Source organism: Melozone crissalis, unplaced genomic scaffold (assembly GCF_028551555.1).
Source record: "Melozone crissalis strain CALT ecotype California unplaced genomic scaffold, PUWL_Pcris_2 ptg000042l_1, whole genome shotgun sequence".
In the NCBI taxonomy this organism is placed as follows: Eukaryota; Metazoa; Chordata; class Aves; order Passeriformes; family Passerellidae; genus Melozone; species Melozone crissalis.
In genome coordinates, this window is record NW_026535820.1 from 11,230,947 (window position 1) to 11,256,053 (window position 25,107).

Consider the following 25,107-nt stretch of genomic DNA (forward strand, 5'->3'; position numbering starts at 1 on the left):
CATGTGAAAAGAAAGTAAACATCATTTATTTTAAAGTCTAGTAGCTTGACTGGTTTTAAGACTTGTCTTTTGATTAATGGCATTTTTTTTCCTCTTCTAAAAGTACACAGCATGTATTTTTCATGCCTAAAATAAAAATGGGTCAAACAAAATTACTTCAAATAATCACACTGGAGGGCATGACCTCTCCCTTTTGATGAACAACCTATCACGTTCATCTTTTTCACCTCAGGGTAGACTACTGAAAGATGCTGAATGAAGAAAAAGATCAGAATATTACAAGTCACCAGACAGTGCCTTTCAGATTTCTGATGCGCAAACAACTGAGCAAACAACTAAATATTTATCTTTCTTAAGTACCAGGGTGAGTGAAATATTTACAGAAACATTTAATACCATTCCTAACTTGTCCCAGGAGTATCTTTCAATTAGATTTCAGTGACTGGCTATAGATAACTTTTGGATTTTCTTTCTCTGTCTCTCTGAAAAAGACTGGCAAGCAGAACTTGGACAGGACCAGGGCAGTTTAGGCTACGTGGCTGTCCCTGTGAGATCACAGTGCTCGTGCAGCTGCCTTGCTCACATCCTGAGCTGACTAAACTGAGCCCAAAGGAGATGGTAACACGGAAGAACCCCAAATGACTGAGTATACAGAAAATACAGATGAGGGGGTACAGGTTGTTTGAAATGAATTTTAGTAATAAATGTTTTGAGTTTGCAGAACATCAGAATTACATTTCTATAAAATCAGATGTTTACATTTCAAAGTGCTCACAAAGCCAGAATAAACCTGCAAATAATCACTGTATCCTAAAGTTGTCTTTGAAGTCTCTGGTGTTGCTATTTGCACAGCAAAATAAACACACCTGAGAGAAATCCCCTTTTTAGGTATCAATGATCTCACAAGATCTGGCTTAGAAATATTTTTATATCTTTGTGAGAACAAAGCTTGAAAATTAGTAGTTCACAAATATATGTAATTATACAAAAGCCTTTTTAAACTTAAAATATTTTATTTAAATATTGCATGGAATCAACATCAATATTCAATAGAATAAATCTATCCATGCGTACTTTTTTACATTTTCATTCTCAATAATTTAGATGGCAGCTGATGAAAATAGCTATCAATACTTGCAGAATTTCTTTTACTATTTCTACTGAAGAACAGTTATTTTCAGGCCTGTCTCATTATCAAAATAAAAAGACTTCTGCAAGCTGAAACTGTCCTTAGGACTTTCTCAGGGGTCTCAGAGAACACAATTACTGCTTTTAAACTTCCAGAATAATAAAAATAAATGAAACCTTCAAAAATTTAAATTGAAAATTGAAAATAAAACCTTTAAAAATTTTAGAGCACCATTACTTTGCCTCTCAGAAATAAAACAATTCTTTTAAGCACTCAATGCATGTAACTGAAAGAAAAATAAGTCAACAAGAGTTGAAATTTTATTTTCAAATTCAATACAGAACTTGGAAACCTACAGATGAGAAATTTTGCTGCATCTGCACAATGTCTTTGGAGAATCAATGTTACTATTACCAGTTACTAACAGGGAAAAAAAAATCCAAGAGGTGTTATAAAATTTTAATCAAATCAATAAAGAATACTCCCTAAGGTAATTTTGTATCTTATTAGCTTCAGCAAATAATCTTTTGTCTAATGATTTCACAGTTTTCAAGACCATTAAGCAATAGGTCTAATTAAGCTTAATTTCTAAATAGGAAGTGATAATAACTCTTCTTTATTTATAAAAAATGAACAATGCAGTAAAAATTCAAATCATATAATGTAATAAAAATTGTAAATTAATCCATAAATTTAATATATATAGATAACAGAAGTATTTCTTTTTTATTAGAAAAATCAAACAGCACTTATACACTATCTTCCTTCAACTTAAAATGTATTTCAAATATATCTATAAAAGAAATGAAGACTACTTTTGAAAAAAATAACAGTTGAACACATAAAACCTGTTTTTAAACAAACTGGTCCCAATGATCTTCCACTACAGCTGAATAGAGATAATGTTATGGATCACTGCTTTTCTCTTTCAACTGCCTTCAGAATTCGAACTTTCAGTCACAAAAGCCTGAAAAATAAGCTGTTTTTATAAAAACAAATAAATACTCTGCAGATGAAATCCAGAGTAAATACTCTGACAGACAGTGAGATTTACTCACTTTGTCCATTTTGTAGCACTATGGCAAAGAAATTATGCAGTAAAGCACCACTGATGCCTTTTAGGGTTTTTTAAATTTCTCAATTACTTTTGGTGAGAGATGTTATGAAATCCCCATACTTAAAAACAGTCACAATCTGATGGGGGAAAGTTCAGAGCAATCTGATTTATGTAGGGCATTCTCTGAGGAGGATTTTGACCAGATGACCTACAAAACCTCATCCAATATAAATTATTCTGTGATTCTTGGATCTCAAAGCAGCCATATCTGTCTTGGAATCTGTTTTAAAGTGGTCTTGACTTACTGCTCTTAAAAAAAAACCAGCTTCAGCATTGTTTTTATTATAGCTTCACATTATTTCATTGCTATATACAAATCGTATGCAGTAGTTCACATTTCATAATCCATCTGGCTGCCTAGGATTTTCTAAATGTCCCCCCTTTTTATCTACCCTAATTTTCAGAGAGGCTGTGTATCAAGTCTTTCACTGGAGATTTCATCCCTAAAATACACTCTGTAAAGGAATTTTTAGTACAGATTGCTTGCAGGTAAAGTACCCTTGAGAATGAAGACATTGCTCACAAGCAGCAATGAAAGATATATCCTATCACCCCTTCTCAACTGTAAACAGGGGGAGAAAATGTTATGATTTGTGAAGGACCCTGATATACTACAGAGATTGAAGAGGAAGGGAAAAAGGAAGTGAGAAGTCAGATGAGACAAGAATAAAGTTGCTACTAAAGGACCAAAGTAATGATATGTAACTTGCATTCTTACACATTCTTAAAGTAAATAAAATTCTTCTTGGATTATGAAGAAAAGAAAAATGACGCTACTCCAGAACTACTTTAAATATCATTTGCAAACAGTGGTATTAAAATTCAAATGTGTTGAGAAAGAGAACCAGCATGCAGTCCCATTCTGAAAGAGCAAGGCAAGGTAGAGGATAACTACTGCTAAAATATCACCTCCAGAAGCTAAAAACAATCTTAGGGGGTGATTAGATGAAGAACATTATATTCAGCATGTTCTACATATTATTATTTTCACGCTTCTCTCCATATCCTATTTATTAACAAGATGGGGTTTTGGTTCTGTTATAATAAAGATAGTTTTAATTTTTCTGTTTCTGTTTGGTTCTGTTTTGGTTCCATTATAATAAAGACGGTTTTAATTTTCTTGGTGTTTAGATTGAATCTAGGCTGTCCTGAGGACTCTTATAGCTGGTCATATGCCAATAGCCTGTGGCAGGGAGTTAGTAGTAGCATTCATAATATTTACTGAACTCACACTACACTTACTTTGGAGTGGAGTAATGCCTGTCAGTAGTTAATTTGTCTCTAGCATCTCAGCATTTCCATGAATTTTGCAGTTTCATTGGAAAAGCTCAGTCTTTAAAAAGTACCAAGTGAGATTCATTTTGCAGTATCAGAGCTTTCTTCCACTCATATTTTTTTTTTTAACACAAAGTGTCCCACTATCGTGTGAAATGGAAGGAAGCAACCCATAAAATTAAGATTGTGTCCCGAATGAAGCCCAAATTTCAGTGTAAGATGTTGAGGCTCTCTATCCACAGAGTTCTACAGAGGGACAAGCAAGCTCCTTCACCCATAGAAAGATAACTTAAGAACTCCTCCGAGGGTGCCATCTGTCTGATTGAAGAAGAGATCCTGGCAAAATAATTCAAGGCCCTGTGAAGTGCAAACAGTGACCTGCAGGAACATTATTTAACAATTGATGGATGCAAACTCACAATTAATACTTAGCCAGAAGTCACTCCTCTCGCAAGAGAGCCTCTCTTCTTTCAAGCTTTTTTTGCAAGGTCTCAGAGGTCTGGATGCTATTTGCATAATAGGACCAGATCCTCTTCTTTCCCACTGTCTGGGTTTGGTTTTGAACGGCAGCCTACTTCAGCAGGAGGGGAAGAAGAGCTGGCTGCATTATTCCACCTACTGCCATCAGGGCAGGCGCGTGGGAGCAATAGGTTGGAGTGATGAGTGACTATTGCTTCCTCTAAGCAAGTACTACAAACAGTAGGCTGTTAAAGAAATAATGGGAAGCAGCAGGACTTCTGGATGTATATTTGCAGAAAACAGCCAGAAACTGTACACTACTGTATCTTGATCCTGCTGGGCTTTGTGAGTACTCTTGAGCTGGCTCGGGTGACTCTGGTCACTCAGCATTTACATACTAAAAGAGCCATCAAGGAGGAGACCTGTTTTAGAGCAAGAAGCCCAGGCACAGAATTTCCTACCTATTTACACCTCCTCAGACCTTCAGACCTGCACACGCTATATCACTTGACTTTGTTTTGTTTTTTGCAACCCAGCATTGCTGAGTGATATTCCAACAAGGTAAAATGTTTCTTAATGAATAAATAAAGAAATAATTTTGTCAGTTGTCAGCTCCTGAGTATAGTTTTTTGACCTGACACTGCTAAGTATCTATTTGCTGTGTCACAAAATATGACAGACTTACTAAGTTTTGCTTCCAAAAACACTAAGATTGAAAGCAAATATTTTCTATTATTCTAACCATATAACAGATATTGCTCGCTGAGCAGCGTCTCCTTACCAGGACATATAACTCTTTGGAAAGACAAAAAAGTGTTGTAACATTATGTATTTCTAGGGGATGTTTCTGCATTTGCAATTAGCTACATTTTTTTACGTTTTTTACAGTTTTCCTTCAAACATTTTCAGTGATTAATACTTCTCAGTGTTATTTTTTTCTTTCCTCATTTGTAGGTAACCCATAAATTGTCAATTACTTTGTACTATTATATAAATAGTACAACTATTTTCTGAAATTCAGGTAGCAACTCTGTCATTGGTCCCATGGACTATTATTGTGATGAGAGAGAAAACAAATGACCACCTGCAGTCAACAGAGTTCTGTATAAGCACTGTTTTTAGAAGTTCAAGGGAATAAATATTTTTCTGATAAGAAGCTGTGATTTGAAGCACCGATCATCTGCACAGATGTAGAATAAGTAATGAGAAAAATGAAGTGCTATTCATTTCTCCTCTTGAAGTAAACTGTAATTAAATATACTTTATTTATGCCTTTTTGAGTCCCATCTGCTCCTCCAATAGAAAAATCTATAGTTAAAGTATATGCTTCATTGATTCCAATTAATTTCTTTAGATGATACAATTCCCCAAGGAATAATGTGTGTATAGGCTTACTGAACACCTTCCTTCTAGTATACTAAAATTAATGTTTTTCCTGGGAAATTTTACACTCACTTGATGCAATAAAAGAGACATTACAATAAAGCATTGCAACATTTTTACTTCTAGCCTCAGCCTCCAATGAAAATTACAATCTGACCAGACAGAACAAATTCATGTCTGTAAGCTACGGATATTAACAATTCCTTATTTAAGGTGAGGCTAGAAGGAAGAAAAGGTTTCACCTACAGTTAATCTTTCTATGTATAACTGGGGGGGAAAGAAAAGGAAAAGAAAATAAAGACCTATTTATTTTGTGGGTATCATAGAATATGCTGAGTTGGAAAGGATGATTCAGTCCAACTCCTAACCCTGCACAGAATACACCTAAGAATAGCATCATGACGTTGTCCAAAAGCTTCTTGAACTCAGACAGGCTCAAGACGGTAACTCTGTTTCCCACTTTTCCTTATTTTTTCTTTTTGTTACCATTTCTCAGGAACTTCTACAGGACATATGCATCATTAAGGCATCTATTTCCAATAAAGAATGCTGAAAGTTGCTTCCTGTCCCACTGCTTTGTTGGCCTGTTTGAATAGTAGCTATCCCATCCAACCAAAAGACACATGAAAAAATGGAAACGTTCACTCTAGTAGAATAAAAGGCCTTTCTTGGCTTAATGTTTGCTACTTATTTCCAGTCTTAGATATCATAACTATCCAAATCCTGCAGAAAATCTCTCCTTTAAATTGCAGGCATTCCTTTCACTGTCCCATTATGTTACATATCCCATTTCTTGGGTAAATGGCAATATATCAGATCCAAATATATTTAAAGTGGGATTTAATCATTTAAATAGAAGATGGGGTAAAATGATGCAATAAAAGCAATGCCTTTGCTTGTTATTCAAACTCAGTGGTTTCTCACTGTCTGGCCTCACCATAGATACAGAATTAAGCTTCTGGGGAGAACAAGTATTTGTTCATGTTATGACAAAACAGGAAGCAATTATTCCTTTGATTACATCTGCTATGGCATTCTGATTCAAAACACCTTGGGATGCATTCAGACAGGATCCAGTTTTATTAGGATGTTAAGATCATCCTGTTGCAAAAGGTAACAGCTAAAGGGAAAGCTCTTATTATTGTAACCTAGAAATTACAGCACTCACAAAGTCAGACCTGTGTCTTTCATCTTGTAACCCAACCACCAATGTAACAATTGAGGTATATGACTCCTTTTGAAACTATGGCACCATACAGAAAGATACACAAGACCTGTGGGATCAGAATGAGCCTGAATTCACACCCAAGTGTGTAAATAGAAGGTGATGGATCTGGTAATAGTACCTTAATCTCAGAAACAGTAGATCAGGCTGTCCATAGTTAAATACCTTTAAGCCATAGCTATCACCCCAAAATAGGCATAAATATATAATTTTTAATACTTATTTATTTATTTATATTTATCTGCTTATTTCTTTAGAGCACCAATGTACAATAACTAGTAACTCTTCTTCTCAAACCCAAAAGTAAGTAAAATTTTTTATCTCCTTATCAATTTATTGTGTGGGATATGTCTGTTTATTTCACTCACTTTGAAAGGTCTACAATGGACCAAGGCATTTAGAACAACCTCATTCACCTGTCCTATTTAAACCTTTAATGGAGATACAGTACATTCACCACATATTGCCTAAAGTATGAACACACATCCAAAACAGATGTGGTTATTGAATTTGGTCAGGAAAACTACCCTTACTGAAAGGAACTTTCAGAGAGAGATATTAAGATTGCAGGTGGGAAAAAAAAAAAGCTAATACTTGTAACACTAATGAGTTAGTACTAGAAAAAAAAATACAAGAAAATAAATGAGAAAATATGTAAATGAGGATGAAATTCTACTTGAGGCAAAATTGAATTTGCTGGACATGCAGAAAATATTTGATGCACAGCTTGAGACTTATATTTTGAGATTTAAATAAGAACTTGATCTAATCACTCTTTTGTATCATCTAAACTTCCAGCAGGTGTCCCAATTACTTTCATCCTCTCATGAGCTATAAGGTATGCAGCCCTAGGACAGAAGCATTGCTATCCAATAACTACATCAAGTGGCTCACAACATGAATTTTATCTAGCTCATCAGGTAATCAACTAGCTTCAGGAAGCTGCCTGACCTTCCTCTCAAAAGTCAACATGGTTTCCTCAGCCTAAAATCTTTGACAATCTACCATGTGTATTGCCCTTCTAAAATTTTTTATGCCCTGAAGTTCAGAAGGTATTCCAAACTACAGTGTAAAAGGAAGAAAAATCTTTTATTTGCCACAGGAAGCAAAGTTTTTATAACAAATACTGCCTCAGAAGCATCTAAAGAAATTACAGAAACTGCTCAGGGAAAAATATTTCGTGTCAAGCACAGAAACTTTTTGATATAGATAGATATATATAGATCGAGATATTCAGTTTATTTTACAGAAAGTTCAATTAAGTATCAATAAGCAACATAAGCCTTTCAAGGGTATATGTTATGCAGCAATAATCCATGCTGAGTGCCATAGATGACTGACAATGGCAGGGAATTAGCCCAACACAATTTACACCCTATTGTGCACTTCTGCTTAATTTAACAGCACGAACTCAGCTTCCCCTGTGTGTTTATATAATCATTTAACAATAGAAGCTTCATTCCAGAGATTTTCTTTCAAAATAAACCTGATCAAATCCTTACTGTGACAACAGATGGTGACAGAGCAGATGTATCATTTCATCTGAAAGTTCAGTAACTGTCAGTCAAGAGCTGCAGGATGGATACTCTGAGGTACCACAGAACAGAATATTGGAAAATAATTAATTCAACAGACATGCAAAATTAGGAAGGAAAAAAAGAATACACTAAGGAGAGGGGGAAAAAAGCACTGGTCTTAATGTACTTCTAGAACTGACTTGTTTTCTTTTGAGGACTCGTCATATTTCAGAACTTTCTGCTTAATCACTGCATTTTAAACTACCAATACACAGCAATGGAGCCTATTACCCTGCAATTAGTAATAAAAAAAGAAAGATATATGTTTTATTTCATACAGGTGTTTATTAGTAGAATAGATGTCCCATCAGTCCTATCAATTCACCTGAGCAATGGAATTCACCTTTTCAGATGCAATAGAGATGCAACACATCTTTATGTGTTGTGTCTCCAAGCAAAGAACACTGGCTTGACTGACAGGCAAGACAGTCACCATGACATTTGTGTGTACTCACCTTTATATAGTAAATATAAGTTAGGTTTTATTAAATAAGCTCACCAAGTCAGACTTTTAGAATTGATTTTAAATGAGATTGTTCTTGCCGTGGAACTTTAATAAATCTGGACAACAAACACCCTATTGAAGCAGAATGTGAGGTGATACAACACAGCTGATCTGGTACAGATGTGTACAGCTGTTTTTATTACATTATATAAGAAGTAAAAGGAAATGGGTATAACAATGTATACTTTAATGACATCAGATGCATCCCATCACCCCATTCTTGGCCATCAAGAATGTAAAATATTATCTGCAAAACAGGGTTCTTGACTGTGGAATCTAACACACATAATGATACCCCAGTTTCTGGCCTTAGTGTGGCATCAGTTCATTATGCCATGATCTTGTTTTAAAACTGAGTTAAACACAGTTAAACAGTCTTTCTCATTGTCGCATGATTCCCATTATTAACTGTCCACTTTGAATAGACCAGCTACCAATGCTTTTCCCATAAAGCAGGAACATTCTAAAGGGACACCAAAAACCAAAACCAAAACTATTTCATGACACACAAAACCCAAAACTACTTCATGAAAATTTCCTATCTTCTGTAGACACAAATATTTCAAAAAGTCTCATGCTACCTGTGGAAAGAAAAGAAATAGTGCTAAAAAAAAAAGGATAAAAAAGGATTACAGCATTCTTCCCAATTATACTTTTTTTTAGTCAATTCAACATATGAAAGGTGGAGGGTCATACCCTTTATATTCATCGTAACAGAGATGAGACATACAACATAAGAAAAGGAAATTTAAAATACACTCCTCTGCCATGATGTTTTTATCTGTTTCATGTGAAACCTTGAGATTTGACTGTTTGGCCATGTAATAGAGAAGCAAGTGTCTATTTCTTACATTTGTGAACTTGTATGTGAACGTAACAATAATCAAGGAAATGAAAAATCCACTCCCCGAATTTGCCACGTGCAGTATCTGCTTTGTACCACTGCCTTGTGGAGTGAAATGGGAGCCAGAAAGTTTTGACTTTCCCAGCTGCAGTTTATGAATGTTTTACTTATTCATGTAGGGACAGGAAGAGGTGAACTGCAGGCCTGACTAAGATTTCTATCTAAACCTTGAATTCCACTGTGTACCTAAGCCACATGTTGCCAATTCATCCTCCTGGCATGGCAACCAGTAAAAGCCAAATCCCAATGAATTCCAAATAGAAAATGAGAGTTATAATTTGTAGTAAAATCTCTACTAGCTGGAGGCTACATTTGGTTTCTCACACTGAAAAGGAGCAGAAGGCTTTATAAGGATTGCCTAATTTTCATTTCTTAAGACGCTATCAAGTCAATTTTCAGCCGAGATCAGGACATTTGTAATTTCATTGTGGACAGTGAAAAGATTGGGAATTGAAAAGAAATGGGCAGTGCTTGTTCTCATTACACCATCAGTTTACTACCTGTCATATGGAAAGATCTAGCAGGGAGTTGATGCTGCCTTTCCAAACTCACCTGCCTAATGATGGCTCTTGCAGGAGCTGACATTTGCTGTAATCAGAGGAAACATGACCATGCTTCCACTCTCATCTTGGCTGATCAACCAGAGAAGCCTCTGGCTGGTGCCTTGAAATATTCTAATGTCTTTGTGCCTCTCTGCTATGAAGTCTATATAATTTTTTCTCTGAATTTATGGAAATTTTGTTGACATCATATTTCTTAGTGCCTATTTGAAATATTCAGTATATTTTGAGTCCAAAATTAATTTATTTCTCAACTACTTGCTATTATACTCCTAAGTGTTACTATTTACATCCATTGCATGCAGTTGCAATATAGAAAACACAATTAATTTTCTATTTTTTACCAATTCAAGAGTTCTTTTCATCACTGTCAACTCAGAGAAGGGGAGCTTTATTTCCCTTTTGTCCCACAATCTTCTTCAATTTTTTCTTTTGTTTTTCTGTGGGGTCCTCTTCCAGCATTTTTTGCATCATCTTTCCACCACTATTAATGTACTACCACCATTCTGAGAACTTCTTATTGTTTCATCTGTCCAAATAATTACCACCTTCTTATCAATACCCATCACCTTTGATCCTTAAATTTTAATTAATAGATCTTATCTTTCTAACGATTTTCCAGACAAACCTACTTTCACAATTACTGCATTAAAGGAAAGCTGCCACATTATGTACAGTCAACAAGTCATTTTTAATTACTTTTTCTTTCATCTTATTAACTTGTTGCAACATTGAGATGTTTGGATAACACTGCTGGAGTTACAGCATCTTACACACTTTTTCAGGTACATTTGTTTCCTCGTGGTAATGCTAATGGGTCTGCCTGTGCTCCTATTGTCTTCTCTATATCAAGAATATTTTCATTAAGGAATCCTAAGGGTTGTTTCCTTGACTCTAGTTTGACAACTGTCTTTCCTTTTTACTTAACTAATTAAAATCCACATATATATATATATATACACACACACACACATATATATATACAAATATATATATATATATACTCTAAGTGAAAAAAAAACTTCAATTACCCTGCTAGTGCTCATTAAAAAAACCTGTAGGTATTTGTTAAGTGAAATTAAATATACACAGCTTTTTTTTAAAAAAAAAAAAGTATAACAGGATGAAGACAGCTTTCAAGTTCATGATGTGTTTGCAGAAAGAAGTTAAAATTAGCTGTTTAACCTCTTAGACAAAAATTTATTTTATTTTAAAAAATCAAGATGACAAGACTATTTGAGATGGTACTTTAATTTTAAGATAAATTATGTTTTGATATAACAAGTAAAGAGTCCTTTTTCTTCTCTGCGTACCATGTTGATACTTGCTGCACATGAAGACAGAAATTAACCTTACATATGTGTAGCCTTTTCTGACTCTACTCAAAAATATTATTTACCTATTTCATTAAAATTAGGTCATTTCATTTAAATTAGATTTTCCCTAACTTATTTTATGATAAAAAAACTACAATCCTCTCTACATAACGTAAGCCAAAATGGAAATCTGTTTTTGAATTCAATGTTCCCTAAAATTTCAGACATCCACAGATAAGTAAACCTTTTTCTTCTCCAGTATTTGACAGGCAACAAGACCCTTCCAGTCTCACTGCTAATCAAATCAGCCTCTCTTTCCAGTTTGACCTTTTGACTGAGTTTCTTGAAGTGCTCCACAGTAATTCCTTTGGAGTATAATGATCGGTGCTGATGAGAGATGAATGCATTATAATTGCAGACTGTCCTGACAAAGATCATGGCCAAAAAGCTATTCAAGCCAGGAAAGATATTTTTGCTTTACACAGGAGTTCTAATGAAGAATAAAATGCCTTGTTGACCCCATGTGCCAAGGGTACCAAAACAGCAGAGATCCCTAAATTATATGTTAGAGTGGTGGAACATTTTAACTGTTTTTTATATACTTTTTGTCTTTATTTTTACAGTAATGAAAGCAAAGAGGTAAGTTCACCATAACAGTGAAAATGGAACCAATTAACTGCTTTTTTTCATTAAGCAGTATCTTATTCCTTCTTTTGAGATAGGAGCATATCTTTGCACTCTATGCATCTGATGCTAAAAAAAACTATTATGAAAATTTCCAAATGCAAATGCTAACTTCATCTATTGTAGCTTCACTTATACTTACCCATATAGTTGTTATTATTGTTAGTATTGGTGGTATTATATTATTTTCATTAATTTTTTACATTTGTGCATCTTCTCATGAAGAAAACAGAAAACAAAATAGAAGTATCTCCTTCCTTTGTGAGTTACACTCAGCACAATTCCATATAAATAAAGTTGGACCAGAGAAAGGGAACAGAGAAATATGTTCGCTAACTGAAGATTTGGTGTAAGGGAGGTGAAAGCACTTTTCTTCCTCAAATCTCCCCTCTTGAAGGTAAATTTACAGCTTAGTCCTACACATATTTTTCCCCTTGTATGAGTAAGCAATTTTTTCTTTCTTATGAATCAGGTTGCTCTGTTTCCCCTTAACATGTTTCTTTGTGTGGAACTTATCATTATATAATTAATAGTGGTCATACACAACATATACATACTTAACTGTACAGTGTACTGAGTTTTACCCGGTAATTTTTATTCATATTTTTTTAAATAGTTGTGCAGATACTAATTTTTTATGACTGAATTTGTCAATAGGCCAAAAAAAACCCAACCATACATTTTAAGAATTTTGGAACATTGATTTATTCTGGTTAATTCTGTAAAGGATAATGATAACATTTCTCTTTTATAGTAAAATTGGTAAGACACAATCTGAAGAAAAGTATATATACCTGCATCAAATAGGTAAATTTGAAAAGATTACTTTGGTGAAACACTCTAATTCCCTTTGAGTTGAGAAAGTAAAAACACCAAGGTACTCTCTAAAGAAAATCTGATGAGAATTCTTCAGGTAGATAATGAACAGCTACCACACAAAAATAAAGATAGTTCAAGTGAGAATTAGGATTATAAATTTAAAAGCCCAAATGTTCTTTTTCTTACCTGCTGGTTTACGGGAAAATTCCTGTTGATTTTTTTAATCTATAAAAATGAATAAAGAAATAGATTAATACTCAGTCACTAGGATGAGAAACAAAACAAATAAATCCAACTGGATTTTAGACACATATATTAGACTCTCCCTTCCAAATTATGCTTGCAAAAAAGAAAATAAAATCTCCTGCAGTAAAGGAACTGAAACCTTTGGCAAGCTCATTTGAACAATGGGATATTTCTGTGGTTACTGTGGTTCATTTTGCTGTTTAGAACCCAGAAGTGGTGCATACACACAAAATTAATTCTAAATTCTGAAACAAAGTGCAATTTTCTTTTTTTTCCTTCTTCTTATTAGAAGATATAAACTAAACTAGAATATTAGACTCTAAATAAAATTATTTCAGAGCAACTTACTGCCAATTACCAAAGTCATCAATCTGTAGGCAAGTTCCTTTCCTTAAGGAATGATGAAATTTTGGGTTGGAACAGCTTTGGAAACAGCATTTACTCTACCCTTTTACCCTAGGTGCAAAATTAAGTATGCAAAATCAGTTCTGATAATTGTTCAAGTAATTTTTTCTTAAAGCATTCAACAATATCCCTAAGTGAAAAGGAACAAGAAAAGCAGGCTGAGATACCTAATTCCCTGATGAGTTTCTGTTTAGCCCTGCAGTTCATGGACTCCCTATGAACAAACATTGCCAGCTTTCTGACACAAGTGTCCAATACAAAGAGAATTATGTGTAGAACATACCCATTCCTACCATTATTAGAAGAAAGATGTTGTTTTTTAAGCATAAGCTGTGAAAGCTTTTGACAACCTTTTAAATCTAAAACCTTGTAAATCATGATAATTACCTAATACCTAGAAAAAAAACATATTTAAATTGAAGATATTGCCAACTAGGTCTCTATATGGAATGTAACTGAATGATCTGGGAAGCCCTGAAACCACAGTAAAACATAAAACTTCTTCAACCAACCTGCAACATCTTTTTAGAAGAAAAGAAGAATCACCACTGAATTTCCTCCAGTGTTTACAATATTGTCCCTGAACAACTACATGCAGAGATGTGAGTGGCAATGTGTTTTGCAGGCTTCAGAACCAGGCTGTAGTAACAAGCTCTTTGAATTCCTCATGCAAATACTGAGCAAGTGCCACTGACATCCCACAATTTTGCTATCAAAGGATAATTCCCACTGTCAAGGACATGCTGGCACACAATTTCAGTTGGTTTTCAAATGTATCCTCCATCAAAAGTGTCAGAAGAACATTTCCACCCTTCCTTCTTTCTTCAATGCTAGTTAAGGAGAAGCATTAGAGGAACAAGGACATTCAAACGACAAAGAAATAGTATAACATTAATCCATACAAGATACCAACTATCTAATGTGATTTTTAAAATAAAAAGCGGATAAACCCCACATTTTTTGACCTAAAAAATACTTGAAGACTTCTGGGATTTATTCCTAAACCAAATATTAATTAATCCAGCATGATAAATTCCTGTTTGGGTTAGTAGAATCTATTAAAGTCCTCGTGAAAATGATGTATTTTAATCTAAGCAAAGACTTCAGTTAATAGCCTGAAAATTTTAAGGCTTGAAAGTACAATGTTAAGAAAAAGAAATTTTACTTTTCTAAACAAAATACTGTAAATATTTACTTAGTGGCAAGTTACAGTTATATATCAAATAATTTAGGAGTGTTTTTATTTACTTCAAACATACAGACTGCATTTTTTTTACAAAGTACATTAGGTGCATTGTGTGCTGTTAATGTTCTTCTAAAATGTAAATACGTACTTGAAACATAATTTTCTCATTCAAAAATTTCCAGCTCATTTTCTAAAATACAATCTAAGCACCTACATTACATGGTTGTTTTAACTGCTGTTATTTTGATTAACTAAAACAACTATGTTTATCTTTCAGGTAATAAGGTGATTTCTTGAAATGTATTATTTTTAACTCTTTTACAGAAACTTCAAAACTGTATTAAAGTTGTTCAAATCTACCTGAAATTAAAAATTGTTAAGTATGATTAATCTTAGGAACACCTAAATGTTTATCATTCATGTGCATCAATATTGAACATTACAGAATTAAAAAGTTCAACAATTAGGCAGCATACATATGTTCTTCCCAGCCTTTTACAATATATATTGAGTAAAATTTAATCTCCAGACCTAAATTATTTGGTGATTAAAACCTAAAAGTAAACATTTTCCAGAAATTAAAAAAAAGAGAAAAACGAATGTAATATTTCTTAAAAAACACGCCAGCAGATATTATACTAAAAAGACATTCTGAGAATATTCTTTAGAAAGATGTGTTTGTGCAGAGCAATTAAAAATCAGAATGGCACAAAAGGAGACAGAAGAAGCTAGATAACAGACTCTTGTCTGAAGACAAACACAATGTAGGCTGATTTGAAGTTAGCAAGAACTACCTGCTTCTGCTTCAAGCACAAAAAAACAGGTGCTGAGGGATGATATTCTATTCTGATTCAATTTCCATTAATGCAAATTAGGAGGAAAAAAATCTAAGAACACCATAGAGAAAGTAATTTGGGAAATAACGATCAACTCAATGTGGAAGGAGGAAGGAGTCAGAAATAAGGTCTCTGCAGTATCCTGCATCTGACAAGGAAAGAAATAAATGGTGATAATACAAGACCAATAATGGTATCATAGAAACATAGAATGGTTTAGATTGGAGGGAACATTAAAGATCATCTAGTTCCAACCCTGTACCATGGTCAGGGACACCTTCACTAGACCAGATTGTTCAGAGCTCCACCCAGAGCTCTGGCTTTGAAAACTTTCAGGGATGGGAAGAATATATTTTAGTGAAAGCTATCAAAGAAGATTGGTTCAAAATATAAGTGATTGTTAATGGTACAATAAATTTTACTAGATATGTTCCAAAAATTCATCTCACAGTATGTTTGGATATCACAGACAAGAAGAATACTGGGCAGGGAGATGATTTGAAGTGAAATGACATGATGAAAAATGTCCCATGGCCAAATTCAGTCATTTTTGCGCACTAGATGTTGCAACTACAGATGGGTATTTTCACAGTAATGGCTGTGCCTGCTCTGCAGAGGAAACAAACAAGAACATGGAACACAGCACTTCTCAGCAGGAACACAAATGAGCAACCCTTGGCTTCAGGTGTGCACAATGATTGCAAATGTTCGGGCTTTTTAGTTTTTGTTATTTAAAAGTCTTCGTGCCAGAGAAGCAGTAATACAGAAGAACACTGTTCCATACTATTATCTTTTCCCATTAATTGTAGCCTATTATTGTTGCCCTCTGCTGAAATGCAGCTGATTAAGCTCATAAAAGCTGGGTTTTAAAATTTCACAATCAGTTAAAGCTGAACTGAATTGTTCACTCCTCTGAGAGATACCATTTCAGACCTTCTTGGGGCCAATAGCACAGCAATATTTATTTTCAGTTTCCATATGAGGATTTTAAAGTGTAATTTGAAAACTACTATTTATTAGGAGTTTTTTCCCCTTTCTTATCTATTTATATTAATGAAATTTGCTATTCCCATTTAATCACAGGATCCTCATGAGATGATCTGGAAATGTATCTTTCAATACGCTCCAAGTACTCTTAAAAGTAGTAAGATCAAGAGATTTCAGGTTTCTCCAACCCTTAAAAATTTAAATAGAAGCAATCAGATGTTTGAAAACTCTATGTATACCACACTTGCTTTGATCCTATTTCATGATAAACTATACTGTAAATTAGACTCAAAGTTCTAAAGGGATAATGGGAAAGAGGATTAATAGACAACTAAGATTCAGATAATACACCTGGTCCTCTAGAAGAAAGAATAAGAGTAGGTGTTAGTTGTTAGGACAGAGATCCTGGCAGAGACAATTCCATTGGAGTACCTAGGGGAACAGCCAAGGAAACAAGTGGGCACCAGTGCCTGCTCAGTCTTTTGCTGACTTAGGCAGTAAATAAGATACTCCCCACACTTTCACATATTATTTGATCTCTCATTTTCTTGCAGTCTGTAGATATCACATAATTTTGCAGGTCACAGTCATTTTCCAATTTAAAAGAACCTTTTATTATTTTAATTTATGCTAGCCATTTTTATGGATTTCCACAAACAATTTAGACTCTCTAACCTTCTCTATCAGTTGTTTGCACTACACAACTGCTGACTCACATTCAATAACAGGTTATTAAAATAGAATAGCTTGAGAAGAACATAAATTCATTACATAGTTGCTCATCTCATGCATAGAGATGAAGACAAGCAACAATACAGTTTGTGCTATTGGGATGTTAAGTGATTTCAAAGAGGAAGCCAGATCATTAAAATTTGGAAGAAAACACGAGTTCATGCTGTGATAATCTTATGTCAATGAATAAGAAAGAATACATAATACTTCAAATTGCCGGTTAGCTAGTCTTTCTGTCCTTGCTAGGTTTTTATTTACTCAAAGGGATGGGTAAGTTGTGGGAAGAATGTGAAATTTTTTTTGTCCAAGAGTTTATTCACATTGAAAGAATCAAATACGATTTGAAATAAGCATGCAACAGCCCCCACAAAATACATCTTATATTGGTGAATGCATTCAAATATATGTAATTGCTCGTAGAAAAAATATAGCAATTCTTGGTGCTGGTTTTGCAAGATGCAGTAGATTTTAGAATTCACACTAAAAATCTGTATAAGTTAAGTTATGCAAAATGATCAGTCAATATGTTCTGGAATATATGGGAGCATAGGAAGTATTTAATTCACATCTGCCTCTTGACCTACCAGTGAACGGCACCATTCTCTGTCATGTGTTGATGATATTTAACCAGCTGAATGGTTCAAAGGATAAAAGATTAGGATTACTTCCATCATTCCTACCATTTTCATGTCCTAGTTGGATTTTTGTCAAGACTAGACACAGTGGATGGCAAACACACTCAGCCTGAAGGAACTCGGCACCAACTTCCTTGAAGGAAGAAAGGGAAAAACTCCAGAATGTACGAACAGTTACATAGAGGAGAGGCTTGATTTAACACTGAATAATGCATAAGCACAAGCATGACCTCTGCTTTCCAGTCTGTTCCTATAGATACCTGCAGGCTGAGTCATCCTCACTATGGTTCCTAGATGAGAACAAAAGTGAGAACCAAGATTATATGTTTCAGCTTATATAATCAATGTTATAAAATATCTCTAATGAGCAAAAAAAAATGTAAAAAAAAATGATCAAATACTTGTAAAGTTTATAGACAATGAGGACATAGAAGACATTATTCAGGAAGTCCCTAATCAGCTGTCTGAAGAAGTCCTAAAGTAGCAGATGGCTGGAAAGACAAAATGAAATATAACTACTCTTTTGTTATCACCAGACACAGGACTAGATGGATCTTTATTCTGGAACAGGTTAACAGTTCTCATGAATCATCTTAATCCATATGGAAACTAAAATGTTTCATTTAAATTCTATATAGGAGTAGAGGAAGAGTGGCCTGAGATAATCTCGAGGTCACATCTGGAAAGCAGAACTGTACAAGATTCCTTTTAAATCCTACTGACTGCCTTTATTAGCCAGCTGTACAAAATAAGCAGAGATCTTCCATATTTTGGTGAGTTCCAATAAATAAAGGTATTTGATAAATACTTTTGGGGACAATAAAATACAGCTAGTAAAAGTCAGGAATGCACCTTCAAAAACAGAAGCAGATGAATACAAATCATTGCTAAGAGGTGTTGAGCTTTTGAAAGAAAATATATTGAGAGTTATTAGTAATTTAGGACACGTAAAAGCACTATCAAAGCACAAATGGCCATCTGAAATGTGATCACAAACCTGCATATTATTAAACCTTTTTTTTCTCACTCAAACGGATTCAGTGATACATTGAACAGCACAACACAGAAGTAATGGATGGATATCAGAAAGAAATACCAGATTTGTGCCTATTACATGGAAGCACAGTGGGAGCCCTAAGGACAAAAACACAAAACCTACTCACAAAACATCTGTGAGGTTCCAACAATAGGACTGCAATTAATTTTACCCCAATTAAAATTTTCTTTTTTAAAAATCATTGTGCTTTTTTTACTTGATAGATGAATGGCATCACTTAATCCTGCAATATTTAACAGCCATTCCTAAAAGTGAATGTCACTTTAATGACAATATTTCTATTGTGCCTCTTTAAAGAAGATACATGTGTTACAAAGAGTTTTATAACAGTGAATGTCCATAAACAAAATACCAACAGCAACATGCATACTATTAGAGACACTGAAAGCAAATTAAATCCAGTGCCTGAAGCAGCTATTATGGTCCCATCTGAAAGTAAGAAACATGTGTCTCTGTACTGAAACTTATTAGAAGTACTGTAAAAAAGAAGAATTGAAGAGGTATGAAAAAAATCTGACCCAGAAGGAGACACCAGAATCATTGCTTCAGATAATGAAATGCAACTGAGTAATTGTGGCTTATATCATAATAGTAGTTACTCACTGGAGTATGATTACTGCAGTATCAATCACACTAAGAGGTAAAAAAGCTGGTGTTACTTATTACTACAGAGCAAGGAAATCATGACACTTTTCCAGCAGGAACCAGACTTAAACTGTTAAATTAAACTATTAAAAATTGATCCATATGTCTCTCCTGGTGTAAAATACCAGATTTCATTACCTCTTGATTTTTCAAGGTAATTAAATATTATAGATAAGCCAACTTCAATTTTACTTTTCACTTACCATTTCAATAAACTAAACATTTAGACAATATGATACCCAGTATATACTATTTACTTTCAGAATTTTTCACAGAATGATAGGGGAAAAACTTTAATAGTACCCACAGTTTATCTTATCCTAGTATTTCTGAATGCAGTTGCAAGAACTGATATGAATTTGTTCATTCTATGTAATATAAGAGAACAGCAACAGTTGCTTAAAAGCAATTCATTTGATTAAAGCTGTTTGTGGAACTCATTTGTACAGTCCTGCCATGATGAGTCTCTTAATGCTCATAAATCAATCTATTAGAAAATACACCTCTACTTAGTACATTGGAAGTTCTACTTATATTGAACCAGACTCTCCAGCTGCAGTTTAATCCTATTGCTTCTCATGTAATCCATCACAGACCCAAAGAACAAACTGCTTGCCCTTTGTGTAGTTTTTCTTAAGTTAAAACATTATTTTTTTCTTCAGGCAAAGCCAGTTCCATTTCACCCTGTATTATCTTCCAAGTTCATGCTATTGTCAAAGAGGCCAGAGCTTATTTTGGTAGCTACATTTGCATATGAGCACTGAATGACACACATTTTTCCTAAATGACCAGGAGAGCTGACTAGAGCACTACAACAGCTCTGATCCCCTCAGCCTTCCTCCAAAAGTCTTGCAGCCACTTTTATCTGCTTAGAGTGACACAGAATTCATGCCTGCAAGAAGCAGCAGTCCCAGGTAATTGTCATTTGACTAGATGGCTTTGGCTACATCCCTCAGATTTAAGCTCTTGGTAGAAGACTTCCCACAACATTAGGTCCAGACACTAGAGCAGTTTTCATCACACACAGAAGTGAGTCACTCATGACCAACCAATACATCATTTCCTCATGAGAAGAATGATCCTTAACCTCACTGCTTTTCCAGCTTGCCAGGCTTCCATTTTATTTTTAATCCACTCCGTCATTAAGCTTGAAACTTCAGCTCCTGTGGGCAGCATTTTAATGCATCACTGCCTGAGGAGGGATAATTTCCCTGTGAAGAAAATCTGAGTTGAAATGTCTTGTTAGCTAGGTTTTTCTCAATCACAGTAGGTGCTATTGTAGATCTTCCTGACTTGTTACCAATCACTCTCTCCACACCCCCATTCCAGATTTCACCCTCTCTGTCAGCTTTCCTCTGCAATTTCTCTACTTCTTTAGAGATTTCACCAGCACATACATTACAGCTGAGGCATCTTCCTCAGCCTTCTTTGGGAAGGGAACTGCAAACCATAACTCCTAAAAATTCAGTTTAAAATTTGGATGTAGACATCAATACTTTTGCTTCCCACCTAAAATTTCCAACTGAACTGTTAGCAAGTATTGGAAGAAAAATACATCACAAGCCAACTGACATTTTCATCAGAGGTTTGCTCTGTATATAATATGTTTGCTGAAGGTCATTACCCTTCTTTTCTTCCTTCCCCCTAAAAGTCCTATCCACAGCTTTTGAGCCATTTCTTTACTGAGTCAAATAGCTCCATTCATTTTAGGTCCCTCTTTCCAACCTGGTCTTTTCATTCTGACTGGACTGAAATAGAATAATGCAGTTTGTTGAAGACTGCAACTAAACATATTTTGTTCTTCTGCCCTCAGTCCATAGACAATCTACTGATCTTGCTCATGAAGAGTTAACAGTTTGCCAAGTTTGCATTGTTTCAGGATTCCTCAATTTTGTACAGATAATAACATTTGCAGTTCATAGTCCAGAATTTATTATGACAAGGAGTTGTAAAATAACAGAAGAAATGAGGAATTTTATACCATTACAATTCTATATAAAAGGAGACAATTAATTGCCTTGACAGAACCTAATAGAAATGTAGCTAGTGATTTTTAAAATACATTTAATACTTACACCACAGCATGCCAGTCTAAATGAATTCCTGATGACAAAATTCATTAAATTGGCCAGTTGCCAGTGGAATAAACAAAAATCTTTACAACAAATTTAAAGAGGTTTTCTTTAGTGTTTACAGGTACTGTATCTTCCATCACTCCATAATCAACCCATTCATTTACTTTAGTTTGAGTGGATTAAAAATAAAATTATAGAAACATCTTGTATTTGTTGTGTTATGTCACATTTCACTTCTTCTGTCTAAAAGAATTACACAATTCTATTCTCTTGAAGCTCTCAGGAATAACAGCAATATTTATGAGACAATTTGTCTGACAGGACCAGATAAACTTCTTGTAAGCTAAAAATCACTTGTTATTACATTACTTAGATAATGTACTTGACATTAGATGAAATAAGGGTTGAGAATTAGGTTCACATGATAACAAACATGGTATCAACATAATTGCTAAATTTTATATTACAAAAGAAAAAGAAATTTCATATATAAGATCATTATAAACACCTGAGTTTTTCAGTACCTGTTTTTTCTGGAAGCTCTCTATTCATCTGTATAACTGATAATTTTAAATTTCACTTGAAATACTACAAAATTATTTTGTACTGCTTGTATAGTTAAAAGTCATGTCCTCATATTTTATAAAATACACCCTGCCCCTCCTCCTGATATCACTCTACTCTCTATTCAGATTAATCACAGACTGACTCTAGCACTGTATTCAGTTATAACCTGAGCTGACTTTTAATGATAAAGTCTTTTGCAATAAAGCTTCCAGATTGCCATAAATAGGAAAGATTGGATTCTCCTTAACCTTCCTTCTCTTAAGAAGCTGCTGAGCCTTAGCTTAAAAAGTGTTGAATTTCATTCCCTTCTAAGGAATACAGTACTCTCTATTGATCTCCAATTTCACCTCATGACTAAGAATTCATTAAAAAATAGTATGCAAAAATCTCTATAAATATGGGTTTTCTCAAGTATTTTCTGGTATTTCTGAAAAGAAATCCTCAAATACTGATCAATATGGTCAAATGCAAATGTAAAGAGCTGTGTTTCAGTGGGACCATGGATGAAAGATATGCCAAGCAGTAGAAGATTTTTCTCAAGGGAGAAAAAAAAGTAAGGTAAAGATTTTTGCACAAATGAATTCATTTTCATCTCAGACTTTTTCTTCATTCTTTTTTGAGAAGTATGTTAAAGGACCATTTAATTTTAACAATAATGTTAAACTGACACTAGTAATAGATGGCATATTTTTCCTGCTTTGGATACAATCTTTTAATTCTTAAATAGGAAGCGGTATAATAGTTAAGATCAACGGGATTTTCTCGAACCTCTCATAAACTTCCAATTTATTGGCATTAAGAACAGCTAAGACAGGCACTAAGGATGTTACAAGCAAATTTATAGATGACTTTTACTTAAGTGTGCATTTTGGACAAATTTCAGAACAGCAACTCCCTGTCTAATTGCATTTCAGCAGTAAAGGAGATTGTTTAGTCAAAGTATGGATTTTTGCTCTATCAGTATTTCTTGCAGTTCAAACATGATTTAGAGAGGGTCCATAGAAGGGCCACAAAGACAATCAAAAGACTGGGAAGCCTGCCATATAAGGAAAGATTGAAAGAACTGGGATTGTTCAGCCTTGAAAATAGAGGGGTTAGGAGAGATCTTATTACCATGTTCCAGTATTTAAAAGGTTATTACAAAGATGGGGACTCCCTTTTTACAAGGAGTCACAGGGAAAACACAGGGGTAATGAGTACAAGATACTCCCTTGGAGATTCTGATTAAACACAAGAAGAAAATTTTTGACAATGAGAACAATCAGTCATTGGAATAACCTCCCCAGGTAAGCAGTGTATTTCCCAGCTTTGGATACTTTTAAGATTCACCTGAATGGGGTTCTGGGCATTTTGTATAGACTGTGCCTTTGCCAAGAAAGACTGGATCAGACCATCCTCGATGTCCCCTTTCAACCTGATATTCTAAGATTCTATAATGCCATAAGACAATAAATACAAGTAATACTATCCCACATTTTCAAGATACAAAGATGTGTACAATTCTCCAAGTTTCAACATTAAAAGCGATATCAAAGGAAGAATCATCTTTATGACACTTAAATTACTGGAATCAATTAAAAAAATGTTCTTTTTTCCCCCCCCACAATGTCTTCTCCCATTACTTCAGTGAAATTCTAGTTGTCTATTATGGACATTATCTTTCCTGAAAGAAAAAGGCACACACACACTTACTGAGAAAATTACTCCAGAACCATAGTTAAAAGAAAAATCAGGAAACAAATTATTCAACAAAGGTATAATGAAGACAATGGCATAAGTAGAACATAAAAGCTATAATTTGCAAGTGAAGTGCATATGTCAAGCTCTAAGAAAAACAGATGCTGCACAATAAGTAAAATTATACGAGGTTACATTATTATATATTGTCACAATGAGAGAATTAACTGCATAAATTTGATTTTATTATAAAAACCACTTAAAATGGTAATATATATAGAAATGGTGTGTAATTTTACGAAATTAGAACTGAACAAAGCAACTAAATATCTGATTAGTATCATGCCTATTCATAAAGTATAGACTGCTGTGAGAACATATGCTCAAAGCCAAAGAAGAAGAGAATCCCAAAGATGTATGAAGGCAGCAATTCCATCAAATACAGAATTACTCTTTCAGCATGACTACTAACTGTTCCTAGCAGTAATTAGGTGGATGTTAACACACACATTACAATTTGCAAAAGATTTAGTTTGGAGCTGGTCACAACTGAAAAAAAACAGTGATGAAATAAAGCTATACGAAGAGAGTTTTTACTCTTAAACCATATGCACTGGTTGTTCTGTGCCACACAAAATTTATAACTTCTACTTTACTGCTATTTATTTCATCTAGAAACTTCCTGTACATAGCAAATGGATTTAGAACAAAGGCTCAATCTCTTGAAGGTTCTAAGTAATGTAATGAGGATGTACTTGGAATGCATATATCTAAAAAGCTTTTCACTAATGTATACCTAATACTCTCTTTGGCTTCTAAGATGACCTGATTTTATTCAAGTTGTGTCACACTTATCAATGGTGACAATCACCTGTTTACAACTGACCTTTTGAGTAAATTCTGATCAAAAAGAACATTCAATATCTTTCCTTTCTTGTCACTGCCTGACAATAATTTTCTTTCCAAAATGGAGTCAACCAACCCTTATCTTCTCCTCTTTGTTATTAATGGTATATATCAAAACTCTTTCCACTCTTGCTGCTTGCCAGCTGAGGAGATCTCACGTTGCCTTATCATGTTTCTTGTTCTATGTAGACAAGGGATAT

At 34.2% G+C, this 25,107-nt stretch overlaps 1 protein-coding gene across 2 annotated transcripts in view; it reads right to left on the reverse strand.

The window, feature by feature from the left end:
- SNTG1 (syntrophin gamma 1) overlaps positions 1 to 25,107 on the reverse strand; it is a 311,971-nt gene that overhangs the window by 52,605 nt on the left and 234,259 nt on the right. For both annotated transcript variants that reach the window (XM_054284649.1, XM_054284651.1), the window contains exon 12: positions 13,140 to 13,178. In XM_054284649.1, the coding sequence (XP_054140624.1) occupies positions 13,140 to 13,178 (39 nt within the window). The remainder of the gene's footprint in view (positions 1 to 13,139; positions 13,179 to 25,107) is intronic.